The sequence below is a fragment of the Rhyacophila brunnea genome, unplaced genomic scaffold, assembly GCF_057557595.1.
Source record: "Rhyacophila brunnea isolate RB1 unplaced genomic scaffold, BYU_Rbru_1.0 scaffold_16, whole genome shotgun sequence".
Classification (NCBI taxonomy): domain Eukaryota; kingdom Metazoa; phylum Arthropoda; class Insecta; order Trichoptera; family Rhyacophilidae; genus Rhyacophila; species Rhyacophila brunnea.
In genome coordinates, this window is record NW_028232816.1 from 31,187,561 (window position 1) to 31,208,926 (window position 21,366).

Consider the following 21,366-nt stretch of genomic DNA (forward strand, 5'->3'; position numbering starts at 1 on the left):
AAAAAATAGTTTAATATGTTTTGGGAAATTAAGAGTTTTGTAGTTGTTATTCTATTTTTGGTCAATGCATGACATTTTGACTATATTTTGATTTAACGTAACTCGACATTCTGTGGATCTTAGGCCTGATGTTTAAATCTTTTAATAATAATTGATAGATGGCCAGCAGAAAGAGATGGTGGCAGAAGGACAAGGCTTGGAAGGTATGGGCGTCCCCAAGAACGCTACTGAAGTGCTGGCTGATTCGGGAGATGAATTTGTCACCGTTCCTTTACCAAAACGTAAGTCTGTTGAATATTAATATCTCATTATATTGCATGATTGATGCCATACGATAAACTTTCCAAAACAATGTAATGGTGTTTATATCTCCTTTTATGGTGCCGTCTTCTATCGAAGGTTATTCAAGGTATTCTCGGCTAGTCGTATCAGATCCCCAACTCTTTGGACATTGAGCCGCTTACAGAGGTTACGCAGCCTAGACAATCTCTTTCTACCTACGCTTCTGCTGTCTTATACCTTACAACGCCGATCACATCCTCTGGGAGTGTCCTCATATGTCGGTTGAAAGCAAAGAGCTTCTCAAGTCGGTCCGACCCTTAGTTAGACCGGTCGGCCATTGCGACTTGGTATCTACAAGGAAAAATTTCTCAGCCCTTTTTAAATTTGCTGCATTTCATGGCGAGCGAGAAGGTCTTTTCTCACCAAGAATTGACCGTAATACTTTTTATCGAAGTAGGAATTACGCACACTCTAGTGCAGGCCGACCAAGGTCTTAGGAAGTTGCTCCTGGGACACTTTCGGAACAACTTTGAAGAGCGCCCAACGTTCATTACGCCACGGTAAACGCCCGCATAATGCGTGTGGAGATATGGCGGGTGGTGGAGGGAAAAGTAAGTCCTATACCTTCCCCTGCATTATGAGTTGGATTAAATAATACTTCTCATTTCAGAAAATATGGTCGAATTATGCAGTTTTTCTGTGTTCGATGGTAGCTATACTTATTCTTGTCTTATTGGCTCGTCTTAAAACATCCTCATTATTAATGTGATCAGCTCAGGATATATTCATGATACGTCGATCTATAACATATTATCTTAAAAGCCTCTAGTCTTCTTAATGACTCTGTAGACCAGTACATAGGTATGACGTAGGACCTGATCACCCTCCATCGAGTGCTCGAGTAAGTTTCATTTTTTTAAAAGTGCTTCTTGCCATCTCAAAGCATTATATTAGTCTCATGGTCCGGGCACCAGTCTTCATGTAGATGGCAACTGAGGTCATCTCCGACTTTTTCATATTCATATTAAGTACGCTAGTCTTGTTTAGATAACAATTTCAAACTACCATATTATTTGGTACATATTCTATTCCGATTTCTTTCCTTCAACAAACAAGGTGTGTAGTTTGTTTAGTTAGAGCTTTGTATGCAAGTCCTACATATTATATAATACCCCGTTTACATGTGCATGGATTTGTTGCTAACAGTACGTATTATCAGCCCATAACAAGAAAATATTGTGCAAGTTGCAAGATTGCATGGATGGATCAAAAAAGTTCAGCAGCTTCTGCGAAAGTCGGAACTTGGATGCGCAGTAGAATAATAGTGGCGAACCTGCCGGAAGCATTTTTGATGTTTACCAATTTTCACAACCAGTCAAATAGCACCATAAAATGACAATGCGTCTCGCTTACGCTTGAAGAATGAGATTGGTGAGACAGTCAGCACTTTTACATGTATATAGTTATTATCGCGATAGTTGAATTTACACATAATTGGTGTCAGTAAATCCATGCACGCATCACATTCACTTTAGATTTGATGACAGGCTGCATATTCCATTACTTATCTCCTTGTTACTATACCACTTCACAGTAAGTATTCGCCGTCGGCGCCTATTTTATAAGCTCAGCATACAGTTTCTTTGACTCTTCATAAAATGTTATGATGTACTACTGTAAAGCAGCATCAAAATTCAAGCATTGAACAGGCGGCATTTGATTGAAACAATTATTAGTAAAAGGATTGGTTAAGGTGATGTCTCTAGGTAAACTTGTTATCGAAAAATAGCTAGAAGAGTTTATTAATCGATAAATATATTGCACAGTGAGTGTAAAACCAAGGCATCTGCAAAATTGGATATATTAGGGTTTGAAGTCTTCGTTTTGTTAGGAGAAATAGAGTTTCTAAAAAAAACCATAATATTTGGTTTATATCTACATTATATTGCATGTTCTTTCAGTTACTTCACTTTTACATTATCAAGTTCACGACTTTTGCAGTTGTTTTGCATTTAATCTCGAAATTGAAAAATTTGCAGATGCCTTGGTTTTACACTCACGGTGCGATATATTCAAAAGTAATGAGAAAAAAAAATTAAATTCGGTACATTTATGTAAGTTGCAGTAATGTGATTATCTAAGTTTTATTAAGAAAATTACGATAAAAAGTTACATAAATCCATTATCTATGTCAGACAGTGACCAAACCTGCAATTAATTATATCATTATATATATTTTTTTCAAATTTAAGAAACATCGATTTAGAGGTTAAACAGATTGTAATTAAAATTGAAAAAACTCGGTTTGTGCGTAATAAATTTAAAAAAATGGAGTTCTTACGTATTAGAAACATTTATTATTAGTTTTGTAGATAGTAAGTTTAATTTTAGTTTCTGTCTGTGTTGTATGATTGCTGACATTAAAAAATATATTTTAGTTTCAAAAAATGCTGTCGTATGGCACCGTAAGGTGCTGCCATCGCTGTCAGTGGAATTAATTTAAACTACAAAAGTACTAAAGACTGCATTAAATATTAATAGATGGTGTTAACGGTCACATTTCCTTCGTAATTAGAATAATGACTTCACCTTAATATTATCTCCAGTCTGTGGGGGCTCTGTGTGCTCCGCTTAGAAGTAAAAATGGTAAATTACCTTGACTAAAGGGCGGCAAATAAATAAAAGATTGATAATTAAAACACATATTATGTTAATAATTTTATAGCTCCAGAACTCGATCCAGATGTTGAAGGTACAGTGGAATATTATACATTGAAGGTATTTACACTGCTTTATACATTTTAATGATCATATTGTTAAGGCTGTACATCAGTTGAGGCACGGTCTAAAAAGATCGTGGCTGGGCGATGCGCGGGTTGCGGGTGCAAATGACACATGCCAAACGAAATATAATTTGTCATATAAATCCAACATACTTCCATTTTATGTTCTGTTTATTGTTCTATTAGTAACAATAATAATATATTCATTGACATGTCTTCTTTTTAAAGTAAATAGGTAACGTTTTTAGTCATCTTTACACGATTTAAGAATTGATACGCCCGTCGCCATCACGAAACAAAGTGACGTTTCCAGCTCAACGTTCTCTCTCAGAATGCGAGCGAGTCCAAAATTTCGTCGCGCCTATAGTTGAAAATTATATGCCATTTCACTGATGTATCACCTTAACTTAGGGCCCTATGCATAGTGGTAATTATTTATATAAGTCGTCTTATGCGCTAGTCAACCGATTTGCAAAATTGTGTTGAGTACCGATTATCTACACAAATACGAAAGACTAGCAGTATTAAACAAGTAAAATATCGAAACCATATTGACATCTATTATTTTAAATTATTGTGTTGGGACATCAATTATCGTTTGACTTCAGAGATTCGTTCCCATGATGATGAAACTGCCAAAGCTGAACGGAAAATTCGGTGAGATAAACGAGGAGGATATGACACCCAACACGAGGTATGTGTACGCGATCCGCACGATGGAGGCGGCCGTTCCGATGCCCTCGTCCGAGTCCCAGGCCAACCTCCTCATGCCACAGTATTTCTCCGTCGGTGCCTGCAAAGGAAACTTATTGCGATCGTCGTTGGGCCTTCTGAAGGAGGTTTGAACATTTCCATTGTTTCTTCAATTCAATTCTACTTAAAGTTGGCAAAAAGTATTAAAAGAATGCATTGGCATTGTGTTCTGATATATTCTAAAAGTTTCAAAAATGTCTAGGTAGTCGGGAAGTCAGTTAAAAATTGATTGCAAGATTTGTACTGGATAAACAACCACCGAACAAACAAGAATACGAGCTAAGAACAACGTGGTAAAAATACTACACTCAGAATTCTATGTATATGATAAGATTCGTCTGTCTTTCTAAATAGTAAAATATGTTTATTGATTCTTTCAGTCTTATTTGGGGCTTGTGGAGAGTCAATCGAAGGATTGTGACCCCGATCAGAAGATGGTCATGCCATCTAAAGTAACTCCTGCCGTTGACGAAAAGGAGAGCACATTCAGCTTAACTGATGGCGCCAGAGTGGATTCGTCAGGGGTAAAATTTTTTCGGGCTTCATACTATCGCCACATGTCTTCATCTTTTCACAGGGACACTAGGAGAATTAGGTACGAAATGTTTTCTATCTTTATCTTTACATGATAAGTCATATCGTCTATGTAAGTTCAATACCGCGGAAGAACCATTTGTCAAAATGTTCAGGAGGGACAAAAAACCTTGCAATTTCGTCAATAAAAAAGATAAAAAATAAATTTAAATGCAGTTTATTGTGTCTTCCTGTTTTACATTAGAAAATATATTTTTACTATCGTATGCGTCTGTGCAAATAATTGCCATAGGATTATTTTGTAAATCAGTCGAACCTTACGCGGTATTGCCGCAACTCTCTGCTGTATTGGATCTAGGGATATATGCGGTCTTGCTTGCTTCTTTAGTATGGATAATTCATATGCGGTATTGATTTTAACCGAGTGCAAGTAGTCTATTGGTCAATTTCAAAATTTTTATGCACCAATCAATGCGGGGCTTTTGCCGTTTAACCGAGAGCGCCAAAAATATGTATTTTGAACAAATTGGCTCATACGCTGTATTGAACTTACATAGACGATATGGTTTTCGTGGTTGTTTTAACCATTGTCATTTGTTTTGATGATCGTGTTACATTGATATCAATGGGAAGTGAATCCACAAGGCTCTGCTTTTAATCTCTACACTTTTAAGGAGTGGCAGCCATTTTATGGTGGAGTGTAGTATCTAATATTGATTTATGTAATACAGTCGAATCCACTTAAACGGGACACATCGAGACTAGGTCATTTTGGCCCAATTAAGCGGCTGCACTGATGGGTTACATGTATATTATACGTAAAACATTTCACCATGGCCCAGTTTGCCGTGAGCTTTCTTATCGTATACATAATTGTTACAATAAGTGCTAATACTTCGATACAAACCTACCCTAGATAGCTGCCGTAGCGGCCGAAAGCAGTCTTGTGTATAGAATAGATGCGATGGTATGGAATTGGTAGACTCCTACAGGTGTAACGACTAGTGTGGCTCCATGTGATAATATGTTATGCGTAATATAATAATATATATTGTATATCTTAAATTTAGTGACCCGTTTAAGCGAAATGTTGTCCCAAATTTAGCGATGTAAATTACTAATTATTTCCTTGGTTTGGCTTCCACTCCTTGAGATTTGGCCCAATTAAGCGGAATCGTCTGTATTTAAATTCTCATTGTAGTTTCAGGTCTAAGATTCCATTTAATGAAGCGAAAACAAGTGACAAGATGATGTCGATCAAGTGGGGTGACCTCGCTGATGAGGTAAGGATATGGCCATTGAATTAAACAAGAATATTTATAACCTAAACAACTATCAATCGTTGAATTTTTAGTAGAGCACGGGTCCTTGATAATCCTTGTCTGCCAGAGATTTTTCCTAAAACATTATTATAATATGCATATCGGTATTGAATTGAAAAAAAGTATCGATATGTACTTCGTTGAGATACTTAAACATCGATTATAATTATTGAAAATCCTTATGAGGATTGTGTTCAATCTACTTCTCGCTATGATAAAAAAATTATTTTTTTTCAGTTTTGCACATTGATATAGGTATCTACTACATATTAGGCTCACTGTACCATCCGAAAATGGGACGATATTGGCAATTTCGTATTCAAATAAATAAAAATTTTGATTTAAAAATACCCGTAAATAACATTTATTTTGTTATTATTTACAGTGCCTAGTCAGCAGTATTGTGCTAAAGAAAATAGTACCAGGTTATACCATCATTATATAGAATATTTAGATGAACTAACATAAATATTGCTAATAACAGTATGTCGAAATAATATAATAGGTTGTAATTTCGTTCATGCCATCACAGTTCAACGCTGTCTAGGTGTGGAATGGTAATTTTTCTACGCCTAGTAATTTAACTGCACTAAAAACTTATTGAAATAGCCATCATATGTTGAAATACGTTCATATGAATGCATCTAGGTCTAGTCCAAACCATGGCTCCCACATTCTGAAGCGGACCCCCTACCTACCGCTAATATTAAATGCAGTGTGACGCTCAACGGTAGCATTTTTCAAATAGTGTTTGAGGTAAAATTAAGGGTTTTCAGTGTGTTTTAGCCATTTTTTTGTATTGTTTAATACATCCGATCCTCTTTTTGCACGGGGGACACGTTCCAAAGACTACTGTGCAAAATAAAACCGTGTAAAAAAAGATAAGGTGCCCATACAAAAATGGTAGATAGGTTCCATTACTTAAAATCCACTCAAAATACGAAATTCTTGAACTCAAAAATAAATCGAATATACGTATTATTTATACATAAAAATATTTATTCATAAAAATGCATAGTTTTCTAAATAAATTAAATTTAGCATAGAGAAATAATATATTCTTCAGTGTCGCTATTCGACAATAAACGTCCCCGTTTACTGCTGTTTAATGACGTTGACGCCGAAGCACGCGGTGGGTCTCTCGTATCGAACCCGAAGTGACTGACTAGTGGCGCCATGTATGTACGTATGTATGTCTGGGCGGCATCCGGTGACAACATATGTATCCACCAGTGATGTGCGGTCCATCGCAATCCAATTTTTTGATAAATATGTACATACATACGTACTTTTAATCTTTTTAGTTTTTTTAAACCGTGTTAAAGCAAAAAAATCAGTGTAAATAATAAATAATCGGTACTTTTTTAAACCGTGTTATTTTGAAACCGTGCGAAAAGAGGATCGGGTGTACTTCAATTATGAAGTTCAACAGTATCGAAGAAGTCGAGTATCAACACAAAACAATCAAAAATTGTACCGTACAATCACATATTTAAAAATGTTAATATCCTTGAAGTGAAACAGTTCCACAGACGACTTTTTTTTAATTATTAGAGCAAATTTTTGATGTGGGTTTATCTCATTTATCTGGTTGACACGCCACGCCGGTCCCTCGCTAGAGCTCTGTCAGCCCTGTTGTGGGGGCCTTGGTCCAAACACTTTGACAGGGATAATGTTTATTTTTATGTGTATTTAACGACCATTTCGTTATGTCATACAACAAATCATTTATTTACATTAAAATCCATACAAAGATCTTTTCTAATTTTAATGAAATGTAGGTTAGTTGGAATGAATAATTACATTTTATTTATTTCATCAAATCACATTTCCGTACACATAAAGTTATGGTTGCCAAAAATTTCAAAACAGAATGTCAACTATAGTTGTGATTAACATTATTATTATGATAAATTTAGGCGATGGTTTCGCCATTTTGCAGAATAGTTTGAACAAACACGATCTCTGTAAATTCAATGATGGAGTAACCTAGTAACGAGTCTGTAAATTCAATAATATTTTGAACGGAACCCAACCCGCAGACCATAGACAATAGACAACATACACAGTGCCAACCGCTAAAAACACAAAACACGCGATTTCGACATGATTCGAAAATGTATAGGCATGTAGGAAATGATAAAAAACATTCATTGAGTCATGCAGGTGTCGATGCAGTGCAGTACAACGTGAGGTGACTTCATAGTTGTTCTGGTGATTTTTGCAGATTTTGCTAACTATACTGACAATGTTCGTTTAAAGGTTCAAATGTGTTACGGGATGAAAGCAAGATTTGAAAACATTTTAAACACCAAGAAAAATGGCATTACACACTTTTTTCCCTCAGCGGCAGCTTACTGTGACATCACGGCATTGTACGCGACATGCACCTCAATATATTTCGGGCTTAATTGACACTCTGACTTTACCTTCTAAACAACCTAACTAATCGCTTCTATCACATACAGACGTCCATAAAAAAATTATAGGATTATGTATAATACATTTATACATACAGTCGAACTTGGGTATTATGAGGAAGATGGGACCGACTGAATTTGCTTGTTATAAGTGTTACTCGTTATATCAGAGAATAGAATTTTTCCCTGAAACAAGCATGGCATTCATATACTACAAAAGAAGTTGTTAAAAAGTGCTGGTAGGTACCTACTGACTTCACAAACCTTGGATTTTTTACATGCAATTTCAACCATATGCGTGGATACTTTTTCAATATTGTTGGCGAAAACACCAATTAGGTAGGTACTTAGACACTTAACTAGTGTCATAAACGTAATCCAATCCCGGCGGCATCCTGTCCTGTTGGATTTTATTGCTTAGGGTCGAAATGTTTTTAAACGATTGACACATTTAACAGTTTTAAGAAAATTTTTGAATATATTTTAGCTCGGTATACCCGATAACTAGCGTGAAAAGTGAATAAATGTATGGAAAAAATCATAAACTAAAATGTCAACGAATGTTTTCTCGTTACATCCGAGATCTCGCTATATCCGTGATATTAATAACCGAGTTTGACCGTAATTTGAAAACATCTCATGCATATACACACTAGAAAACATCGTTTTTGTAAAAAAAATATGACACCTGACAGGACTTGAACCTGTATCTTTTGCTTTTGTTTTCAAATTATGTATATTCAGAAGGTGTATAGAATGTTACATTCTGAAATCTTGAAAAATAATAGTTTATTATAAAACATATAATTTTGATTGATTTTTTTCTAAATTAAAATTAAAATAATATTACAATTTTCTGTATAATATATGAGATACGAAATTGTGTGTGAGTGATATTGTATGAAAAATGTTGGTTCAGGAGTGCTCTCTGGAACGCAAGTTTTTAAAAGGAGTCTTAAATCACCGACCTGGCTCTATTATTCAACTGTACCTGGTAATATTAAAATTACATGAAAAACCATTTAGAATTATTGTTTTATTCTAGTATAATGAATATAAGAGGAAAGTTAAACGTAAGACAGGATCTTCAATAGAAAAGGCGACCTCCGTTGCAGTGTCACAAGATTTGCAAGTACTTGTTCAAAGCATGGAACGGTACGTTATGGTTTTTGGAATATATTAATTTATTTCTTCAATGTTTTTCTAGGGAGCCAGTTGAGCAGCATTTAGTTTAGACCAAGCGAGCGAATGTTCGTTCTTCCCCCACTCCAGCGAAATTGTCTTCATGTAAACGCTCAAGCAAGCAAGCATTCTTTTCAATTCTATGAAGATTCGCTGTATGTATCACAAACCTTTTCGTCAAAGGGACAATTTTGAAATCAAAAATATTTGGCGGGCCGCCCTTTCTTTTGTAAATATTTTCTGTGTTTAAAAATAAGTATTTAATAGTATACGCAAAACAGATGTGATATGGTTGGGAACACACTTTGTGAACCCCTGATCTAAACGCATGCTAGATGAGAGTGAGAGCACAGTTGCGTTGTGCATTCTTTCGTGTTTGGCCGCGCTCACTGGTGGAGAAATCAAACTACAGATCAAAATTAACAGACAACCATATTGCATCTGTTTTGCGTATTCACACGACAAAATTTGACCCTAGATTGCAGGATTTAGTTTCAAACAAAAATTATTAAGAATAATGTATATTTAGTTAAAAATATAAAATTGCACAATGAAATATTTTTTTTTGCTTTATGTTTTTATATTACAAAAAAAAGGGCTGCTGGCCGCCAAATATTTTTTATTTCAAAATTATCGGTTTTACGAAAAGATTTGTGAACCCCTGGTCTAAATGTTAAGGACACAGTATCCACGGTGGATGCTTTTATTCAAATAAACTAAATATGATAAAATATAATTATTTGAAGTTCATATTAATTTTTAATTTAAAAAGGGAAGCATTTTATAAACGACGTCGCTAATTTATTTATTATTCCACTAAGCTGCCAACTATACTTAGGATTCATAATCAGTTTTTCTTAAATAATCTTGACATTTTTGCTTTTGGTTGTAACTCAATAAATAATATAATGCTAAATGATTGATTCCAGGACTCTAGAACATCTAGAAGGGGAAGTCCAGCTGCCGTTGCCTAACTTGCCGGAACTGAATGACGAGAGCATAAGCCTGGAGACGCTCATCAAAGATCCAGACTTTGTGGAGCAATTGGAGGAAACCGTTGTGAAGTGGGGCTTCTGTATTGCATCCATTATTGATTCCAGCCAGGCTAAAGTAATTTCATTACATGTTACTTCTTACATTAATCGTAATGGCTGGGGAAATTTTATAGTTTTGTCAGAGTACTGATATCTGGAATGTTGACCATAATGATTTCTTTCGGAATTGGCTTGAATTATTACGGTTTCAGCAGGATGGCACCACCTGGCGTTACAAGTTATTGAGGACCATGTTTTCTGGTTGTGTTATTTCCCGTTTTAATGACGTTAGCTGGCCTCGGAGATCGTGTGATGTAATACCGTTGGACTTCTCTCTTTTTAGTTTTTTCAGAATTAAGGTCTACGCTGATACGCCAGAAACAATTCCTAATCTCAAACATAATATCCGTCTGTTCATCGGCAAAATAGAGCTGTATTTATGCGCAAAAGTCATGGAAAACATGGACCAAATAATTATCTGTCAGAGATGCCGAGAGATATGTGAACAATGTTACATACTGTACATAATTATTCCCATGTATCAGTGTTATAATAGACAAAAAATCCCCCTGTTACCCCTCGTTCACACGGCAGTCCGTCTTTGATGAATCATAATTAATCACGACTCGTCAATAACAAATATGATGTTCACACAGCGTTTTGTTTTAATTAAACCAGATAGTGGATTATATGCGATTCCTCAAAAACGAATGTGATAATATCTTCTATCAGCCGAAAGCGTACACGAAGAGTCCAGTGTTTATACTACCTTTCAACAAGATGGACATCAATGCTCTCATGATTTTATATTATTATCCTCACCGTTCGTTCCCATTGGAGGGAAACCAGAAGACACTGGGTGCATCCACTTATAAGATAACGGCCTCATGTAGGAACCTTTTGAATGCTAATGAGCCAGTTACACCAAAACGAGTCAAATTTTTTCAATTATTTTCGTATGTCCATAGCTGCTTCCATGATCTTCTTTAAAGATTGGATAAGGATTGGAAAAGGATTTGAGAAAATCGGACACAAACACACGACGAAAGACGAATCGTAAAATAACGATTCGTCACAAAAAACGAATATTGTGAACTCGATCATATATCTCCATATGTTTTCAACGACGGAATTGTCTTTTTACCTTATTCCGCATTTGTGATTTGTTTACAAAACCGTATGTCGCGTTCGGACGGATTCAGAAAGCTGTAAGCACGTGTGAACTTGCTCATAGAAGTTCTTAGGTCACTTAAAAAAAAAGTTCGTTATACTCAAATCACGATCCTGGAAAAAAGACGAATCGTCGCCGTGTGGGCCGTCACCTTAATTTTTATCCAAAAAACCAAAACAGTTCAAATCAAGCCAGTTCTTATTAAAACATGCTTATTATAGAGTAGTCAGTAGATTAATGAATGATGCGGTCATTATAAACATTTTTTTATTTTATCACTTGATTGTTTTTGTTCCTTATATTAGAACATGACAGCCGATGGCCCTTTATCAGAATGCGATTTTTGGAGGGACCAGAACACAAAGCTATCCATGCTCACGGAGCAGTTGCGAGCCCCACCCGTCGTCAGGATCATCCGAGCTCTCACCCTCGCCGAATCGCCCACACTTGACAGCCTCGAAATCCACAAGAACAATCTTTTAAAAAGCTACAAACAGGCCAGAGACAACATCGAGTTTTTGTCGACTCTCATGAGATATTTTAAGGTAAATGAAAAACAATATCACTTGAAACATGTAAACATGGAGTTTTCTACACCGAGAATATTAATTTTTGTATCAACCAAAATGGTTTTGAAATTGCTGTCAGTTGTAATTCAAAAAAATTTGTTTAAATCTGTCAAACCTAACCTAACTATGATTTAGTCAAAGCTCGGCATTGGCGCTAGTGTCACGATGTGTGTGTTGTCGGTGTATTGCAAGTTATTATTTGTCCCGACCGCATGCACGTCAAGTTATAGTTGTCGATATAGAAGTAATCATTTGGCCTTTTGGCATCAAATTTCACTTTTGTTGTAATTGAAAAAATTAAAGCTAAATTTTATATACTAAAAAATGGATCAATTTATTTATAGACAAATCCATTTAATAAAAGACATTTGAACATTTTAGTACATATCTATTTGTTTAAAAATAATGCAAATGGAAATTTCTCAATACTCCTTTTTTCCAATGCGAGCGGGATGGCTGCTTCTAAGCTTACCTCTGTCAACTGGCTTTGATATTTGTTTTTTTAAGAAAAGCATTACACTGAATGATCTTACACAGTATACAGTAGTAGAAAAAGTTGACAATAGTAATAAAGCAATTGTTGCTAATCCTTTGAGTTGACTTGATTCTTGGTCAATGTATAACTTCGACCAAAATTTTTCAACCGTGGTATTATTAAAATGGTTTTTAAGTACTTGGTCATGACTCATTTCCAATAACGCATATTTAACGTTAGCCTAGTTAATTAAATTAAATACTGAAAATGATGTCGGTGGCCGCAGTAAAATCCTCTGGTGGCCGCACATGAGAACCACTGATCTAGAGGTAATCATTTATACAATATAATATCTTTATTGTTTTTTTTTGCTTAGATAGTGACGGTATGTCCCAACCTGAAGGTGATTGGCGATAGCATACCCTCTCTGATGGACGGTCTAAACATTCTGTGGATGCTGTCCAAGTTCTACTGCACGGATGAACACATGGTGCCGCTCATGGAGAGGATCGCCAACTGCCTCTGCATGAAGATTGAAGGACACTTGGCAGTCGACACACTTTTTTCGTGAGTTCACATTATTATAGGTTAATCGAGACAAAGGTCTTCCATTTATGGGTGCACCTGTCATCATAATGACCTAATCAGGGGCGCTGAGAACATATATTTTAAACTGACAGAAGGTGACTGCTGCCTATGTGACGGCAACACCTCTCAAAGAGTGTGACATGTCATTAACAACTGCCCGATTAAAGCTCTGTGTAGACAGCACAATTATGATGTTGACAGCTGAAAATAACAAAACAATAAAATAACACAGGTACACTACACAAATTATTTTCTGTATTTCAAAACCGGGATTCAATTATTTATAGATACCGAAATACCGGTTTTAAAAAACCAAAATACCAGTATTTTCAGTATGGAAAAAGCATACACGTTTATGTTTTTCGAAAATGAATTTAATGTTATTTTTCATCACTTACTCTATATTTTATATTAAATTTAGTGTATACGTTTTATGCAGCCGAAATGCAAATATATTGACCAATAAAAGTGAAATACAATTAAAATAAAATCCCTCAAATATACTTATGGAATTGATGCGATAAATTAACGTATTTTGAAAAAGAAAATATTCGTGACAAACATTTCCAAATAATCTATAACTTACTATTGATCCAACGTCAGTTGTACGTACATCCAACAAACGTTGAATTTGAGAGAGATTTTTCTGTACCCGGACCTATAGTATTTGTAAAAATTAGCAGTTCTGAAATATTATGATCAATACATATTGATAAAGGTCAACATAATACATGTAGATAGGTACTTTAGGTTACCATAAAATAATGTTTTAAATAGATTTTAATAATTATATTAAATTTATTGCTAGGTACTTATTTTAATATGTTTTTACGAATACCGGTATTCAATAACAAATACTGAAATACTGATATTGATATATTCATTCAGTATTGCAATCCCTAACTGCCCATAAAAAAATAGAGAAATAAATGGAGGAACATAACAATAGGACATCCACCGAACACATAGCTTTTTTAAAAATGTTTTATGATAAATTGGATTAAAGTCAAAATGCATGTCTGCATATTACTTTTATTTCAGAAAACCGCACACAGAAGTCTGTCAGCTGGCGTATGACGGTAAATTCATGCTGGAAACTTGGAGGGAAAGCTATATGCTGACCAGAGAGAAGATCGAAGAGGCGGGGAAAGGTGCGAGATGGGAATTCGACAAGAGGAAGCTATTTCAACGAACCGATTACCTGGCTAGCGTATGTGTGGATCTTGCAAAAATTGCTCAGGTCAGTGAAATGTCTTATATAACTATTCTTTTCTACTTATGCACATTACAAAAACCCACGTTTCATAGATTAAATTAGTTAATGTTTGCTAAGCCATGGTGTACATCCATATAACGGACGTGGGCACATACGTGGTGGATGTTAGATGGAAATAAAATTAACGCAGCTAAACTTTACTTAAGTTTACACTACAGCATATGAATTATGACACTGAGGAGTATAAAATAATTGTTATGATATATATAAATAATTATGAATTCCAATGTTATTCATTGAGCGACGTTTTCTTTTATAAAAATTGAAGGAGTGCTGTGCATTTGTATAGTATTAGAGCAGCCGCCACTGGATGGATATTTCATTTTCTGAGGTTATACTGAGGCCTTTGTGTCATTAATCTATTAAAAAATAATAATATTTACCCTATGACATATTATCTATCTATAAACATATTCTCGGGTAACATTTTTGAATCTTCAGGTTTTAATTGAGTTTGAGAACATCCTGGGACCGGAGTTAAAATCGATCATCAGCGATCAAACTCAGATAGACAGCGTGATCGAGCGAGTGCAGAGCTTGGTGATCCCCATACAGACTGTGGACTTCAGTCTCTACATTCCCGACAATAAGGAAAATTGGGACGTCATTACGAGTGATTTTTATCGGGAGGTCGTCATATTGGAAAATGAAGCTAAGATGTTTATCGATGAGAGCTTTGGAAATCTAAGGTTTGTTATTATAAAAAATCATATTTTCTACATGACTCGGAGGATTTTATCAGTCCTGTCAAAAAAATCATATTGATGTAAATACACTAAATAAGTCACATATTTAAACTATCCAGTTAAAATATTCACATCTCTGTACACAATGGTATTTTTACCACGTTTTTATTAGCTCATATTCTTGTTTGTCCGGTACAGATTTTTTCTTGTGTGTACAGTACAAATTTTTTCTTTTTTCTCCAAAATTTGTATTGGACGATTGAAGATTTTTAACTAACTTGCTAGACTTGCTAGACATTTGAAACTTTTAGAATATGTCAGAACATGACGACAATGTATTCTTTTAATACGTTTGGCCATCTTTAAGCAGAATTTAATTCATTTTCAGTTAATTCTGTTTTGTATGTTTCGGAAAAAATTCGTTAAAAGTAATATTTACTACTCACTATTATTGGTTGCTAAGTGAATCCTAGCAACTAAATTATTAATATATACGTGCGTTACTATGAAAATCAATATGAAATGTCAAAATGACATTTCTATATTCTATAATATTTATTCAGTATGTATTTCTATCAAGTACAATAAAAAGTTTTTATTAATACATAGGATTGTCAAGTTTATATGATTCAACAGAAAATTTAAAAACGTGGTATTTAAAAAAAAAATTTTATCTTGTAATTATTTTATTTTAAAATTATACGCATATCTCCCACTAGTGTTTGGTAAATATAAATTATCTTGTACTGATCAGGTCTTCGGAAGAGGCGATGGAGATGCTGCTGAGATTTGTGAATTTCGAAACCCGTGAGTCGATCCACCTGCAGCTGCTCACCAAGTTTGACCTCGTCATGCAGCAGTTTGCCAAAGAAATATCTGTCATCAGTGACAAATTCAATGTTTGTATAGTAGCTTTTAGTCTTTACCTTCCATTATTAGACAGAGAGCCACAAGGTGAGATTTCAATTTGAGGTTAGGTGCGCTTAAAACAACAATAGTTACCATGTGGTCATTATTTATTTATACTTATATAATATACTTTATATACAGAGATTTGACAATCGTTACAACAAAGTTTATAATATGGAAAATGAATACTATCAAATGAAGGTACTTGATGGGTTTTGAATTTAAGTTTTGTCTATTTGAGTAATTTTTTAGACCCGGGATGGCTTTCAGCAGATTCATCGATCGTTTCATGTTTAAATTTAGTATATAAACGAAAATTAACTATATTTTGTGTGTATTTGCCATTGAGTGTACAAAGTGCCTGAAGATGCCGAAACGCGAAACACGGATTGCAAAGAATTACTTAAATGGAATAATGTTACAAAACTTCGATTAATTTAAATTTAAAGCACACAATATGATTAAATCTCCTCTGTAAGGAATCCATTCCTTCGCCCAGCCCCTTTGGCATATAGAAAAATGAAAAAAGGTGGCACTTGATACTTTTTTTTGTTGCATAAGCTTCTGTGGCATTAACATTTTCAAACTCAAATAATGGCATTAATTTAAAAAAATAAATCATTTAAAAAAAATGTTTTAATGTAAGGGTTTGGATAGCAATAAAAAAACATTTTGATATAAACAAATTTATTATGCCAAATAAACACTGAAAAAATGGTCAAATTTGTTATGATTGTTACATGAGTTTGTTTGGCATAAAATTTGCCTTATAATATTAAATACGTTTTTGCCATTACAGAAATGATTTCAAAGCTTTTGGATACTTTTTTTTGTAATAACCGTCTATATACCCAATATTATTAATAATATTAAATCAAATCGTTACTCCAAACTGGCCAAAATAACAAAATCATTATTCAAATTTATCACCATCATTTTTTCTCAAGGATTCGGGTGATTTTTTAAATACTGTTTTTAGTGTATATCTTTAGTAATTGGATATAAAATAAGATGAAATTAGAAATAAGAGTTATTTTCCTTTATGGAAGTAAAAGTTTAGTGGACATAATTACTAAATTGACGTTAATAACCATATTTCAAAAGTAATCTAAAATATTTTAAACAACAGCGTATGTGAAAGAAAAACGGATAAAACATGTTATACTTACCATGATTTTCCTCGTTTACAGGTTTAACACACATCGAAACTATTTTTGTAATCCTTCTTCAGCTCATTTTTAGTTTTTTTCACTGTTGAGAACGTATATTCAATAAAACAAATCTGAAAGCTGTTTTGGTCTCGCGCTCTCCATAGAATATTGGCGGATAAGCTTCTGTGGCGTGTCGACATAACGACCAAAACAATTATGCCACAGAAAATAAATCTTTATTGTAAAATATCTATAATTATTTGAGCGATAAGACTTTGTGGCATGATACATATCGATTTATAGAAAAAACCTACATCAAATGTCAAAAATCGTAAAGTTGGCGCTTGAGCTCCTTTGGCACTCGGCGCCTCATATCTCGTTTTCTTGAATGCCGAATACAGAAGAAAGTGCTTCCTGCACTCGCGGATCTCTGCCATCAAATAAACAACTAAAAATATGAAAAGTTTTAATAACCAAAAGTGTTATGTTTAATCAAATTAGTAATACATCTTTTCCGGCTTAATTAACACATTATAGCCGGTCAATTATTAATTCATAGTTTTCTTACAGAGCGAACGTGATGATCCTCCCTTGCTCAGAAATCACCCGCCAATGTCTGGAGCCATCTTTTGGTGTCGGATTCTTTTTAACAAGCTGACAAAACCACACCGCATGTTCCTAAAGGTATATATTATTTGACATTGATTTGATTCGAATAGTATAGACATATATAGGTAAATCATTCTACAGTGGCACCATAGGTGATTCGCGCGTGTATTGAATTGCTTGCGGCAATGCCTGTTTCAATGCCAGCAAACAATACCACTACAACTGCAAGCCGCATTTGCCGTACCCATGGTGTCACTGTAAAACGATTTACCTATACCCCATTTACACTTGTATGGATTTACTGCTGATTTTCACTACCTGTCAAATAGTACCATAAATTGACAACATCGTGTCTCGTTTACTCTTGAAGAATGAGATTAGAGAGACAGTCAGCACTTTTACGTGTAAACAGTTATTGTCATGACAGTTTAAAATAAGCACAATTGCCGACAGTAATTCCATGCATGTGTACAGGCACTATAAGGCTAAGCGCGCATGATTGATTAATTAATTGAACAATAATTGTGCTCAGCCGATAGTAGCATGAAAAATAGTGCGATTTTGGATACGCGCATTACCAGCATGAGGTCACTCAGCCGAATCAATCAATCGGCCAGGCGCGATTGGTCGGAAATCTGTGACAACAAAAATTTTAAAACGCCACTGTCATAACTACCCAATAATTGATCTGTCATTTAATTAATGGTGCAAAGCTTAATAATTAAGAATAAGCCTATCATTCTATTCTAGAAATTTTTTATTAGATATGGTCCAATTTAAGGTGAAGTCTTTACTGAGCCGTTTTTAAAGAGGCACCTAGCGGAAAAATACGAAGCTTGCAATTTGAGATTTTTTTTTGATAATTTACAATTTCAACTGTATTAATTAATAAATATGTATCTGAAAACATTAAAAAGACAAATATTTTTTATTTTAAGTCAAAGATAAACTTGAAATGTAATAAAATGTGAATTTGTTGAATCGGACCGCACCCTATTATTACATATATTTTATGGTTATATTTATTATTAAAATTTAGTTTATTAAGTTTATTAAGTTTTCTAAGCATCACCTAAGTGATTTTTGACTAATTCATAGTTTTAATATTTTTATATCTATTTTAAAAAACATCGATTTTTATAAAAAATATAAATGTGTATAACTTGAAATCCTTTTTATTTATATCAAATTTTATGTATGGTCCCAATATTGAAGCTTGAAGAGAAAATCAGCTTTGAAGTTTTTACCTTTCGCATTTTTGTACTGTGTTTTTGAAATATGTTTAGATATTGAATGAAGTTTTGACTTGAATTTGACGACTTAGAGATATGAAATTTTCGGTACATATACTATGAACGATAGACAATGAAACGTAATAATTAACTCAAAACACGTAAATTTGGACTTGTGGCGGTTTAGTTGTGAGGGTGCGATATGGGCCTCATAGAACATTACTTTGATTTGACATATCTCAAAATTATACCTAATTCGGTCATAGTTGCTTAGAAATCGCAGCCTGGTTAATATTGTACTAGTTACTTAATTTGTGAAGCATATTTCCTGAAACGAGACGGATATGCATGCTTAATTTCTGCTAAGTACAAATTGTATTTTTTCTAATATGTATTATGTAAATATTCCAAATTATGTATATGTAGAATAATGTTTTTCGTTTATTAAATAAATAGGTAAAAGAACTGGAGGATTCGGAGCAAAAATCGATATCCTTTGCAAAATATGACCAGCTAAAAAGGTCCATGAAGGAGTACGAAGATGGGATTTACAATAAATGGGTGCAGGACTCATTGCAAGTGGTCAACAAGATTATGAAGAAGAAAGTTCTCAAAGTCGTCTATAAATCACCCGTTGAAGAAGGTAAAACATGTATTTTTTAAGAGATCGAACCGTATACATACGATTCCGCTTAATTGGGCAGCCGCTTATTTGAGAAAAATCTGACGGAACGAAAACCAAACAAAAGAACTAACAGTAATTTACATCGCTTCATTAGGACAGTAAATTTAAGATCACAATACATAATATTATGAAGAAAAATATAATATGTACTAATACCTCAAAAGGAAAAAACTCACTTGTAGACTAGTGAAATCCTTCATTGGGCATTACTTATGTTTGGGGAGTGTAGACATCATAGGGGTACAATTAGTTATAACACAGAAATTTAATTTATAATTCCGCGCGGAACTAGATTTATTTACACTAAAGCATAGGCAAACATTGGTAATATTACATCGTTAGTTACATTGTAGGTTACAACAGAGAAGACACATTAAATTACGTAGCCATTGTTGCACTATTTTTTAATTTATTCGGCACTGACACTTAGGCCCGATCAATTTCTTTGGGCACATTACCAAGATTAACACTGGAACGCTTTGTCAGATCCGCGGTTCGCTTTAAGAGTGGTTATATGAATTATTATTAACACAATAATATACAGGGGTTCACTGATTTACAATATTGAGACAAGCGCGGCTTTGCATTCCGCGTCGAGAACAGGCGACCGGGCCGCGCCGGCCACGTGATTCTGCCCTCATTCCCCTTTCGCGGGAGAATTAGTACTGTCCAAAAATTAACAAAAAGACTAAGGGCTATGATCACATTTATAACAGCACTTCAATTATTACATGTAGTATTATTTTTAATCAGATATCACATAGTAATTTTATTACTGTGAGTGTGGCGCTGCGCCAGTCATTAGGCCAACTAGGAGTCTTCCGTAACGTATTCAGCATACACTTATATCGCCTTGCGTATGTGATGTATGTGTTAATTTGCTTATTGTCAATTTTATTTTAATAACTGAGCCGTTGCCCGGAATAACGTTGTATCCAACAATATTCTTGTTTTGAGAAAAATGGAAAAAATTAAACCAGTTATGTTTTGTTACATTTTATATTTTAAATACAATAATGTAAAATGGCAAAGAAAGGCAATTAAATTTGGATTTATTACAAAAAACTATAGTAAATTAGTGGAAAAATGTTGTATATGAAAATTTCACATACAACATTATTCCGCAAAATGTATTTTATTCATTCTGCTTCACTCAATAGTGCCTTAAAAAAGGCAGCATGCTCATCTAACATAAATTCACACATGTCATTGAGGTCTTTGAGCTTAGAATTATCTTCGTCTGCTTTCTGAACATAGCGTCCGACATTCGACTCTCGATACATGAGACGAGATGATGACTTTGTCCATTGTGATTCAGTAACCTGAATGCTGATTGAATATTTGACTTGATATTAAAATCGAGAACACATCCCGGATTATTTTTTTTTGGCACAAACGCGACCTTGCAAAATAGAACTAGGAACGATTAAAAAAAATTGAAACGGTATTAGATTAAGTTACAATATATAGAGCACTACAATGCCAGCATTATTATCAAACAACATTTCCAATAACAATATGGATAAATCAATTGAATACAATCGATAAAATTATTACGTTCGACATATTATTAATATGTCGAACGTAATAATTTTATTCATGAGATCAACAGAACTGTCAAATGGTATACAACATTATTCCACAAAACTGTTTCGACGGGTAAATTGCAGGCTTAATAATATTTTTTCTGGATAAATACTCTTTT

At 34.2% G+C, this 21,366-nt stretch overlaps 1 protein-coding gene across 1 annotated transcript in view; it reads left to right on the plus strand.

Moving 5' to 3' along the window:
- Window positions 1–21,366, plus strand: part of Dhc98D (Dynein heavy chain at 89D) — a 122,685-nt gene that overhangs the window by 4,331 nt on the left and 96,988 nt on the right. Inside the window, exons 4-17 of the mRNA XM_085943995.1 lie at window positions 159–281; window positions 3,008–3,060; window positions 3,674–3,904; window positions 4,199–4,413; window positions 5,554–5,635; window positions 9,140–9,249; window positions 10,206–10,386; window positions 11,787–12,026; window positions 12,902–13,092; window positions 14,155–14,353; window positions 14,831–15,078; window positions 15,830–15,974; window positions 17,706–17,819; window positions 19,433–19,619. Of these exons, the coding sequence (XP_085800121.1) occupies window positions 159–281; window positions 3,008–3,060; window positions 3,674–3,904; window positions 4,199–4,413; window positions 5,554–5,635; window positions 9,140–9,249; window positions 10,206–10,386; window positions 11,787–12,026; window positions 12,902–13,092; window positions 14,155–14,353; window positions 14,831–15,078; window positions 15,830–15,974; window positions 17,706–17,819; window positions 19,433–19,619 (2,319 nt within the window). The remainder of the gene's footprint in view (window positions 1–158; window positions 282–3,007; window positions 3,061–3,673; window positions 3,905–4,198; window positions 4,414–5,553; window positions 5,636–9,139; window positions 9,250–10,205; window positions 10,387–11,786; window positions 12,027–12,901; window positions 13,093–14,154; window positions 14,354–14,830; window positions 15,079–15,829; window positions 15,975–17,705; window positions 17,820–19,432; window positions 19,620–21,366) is intronic.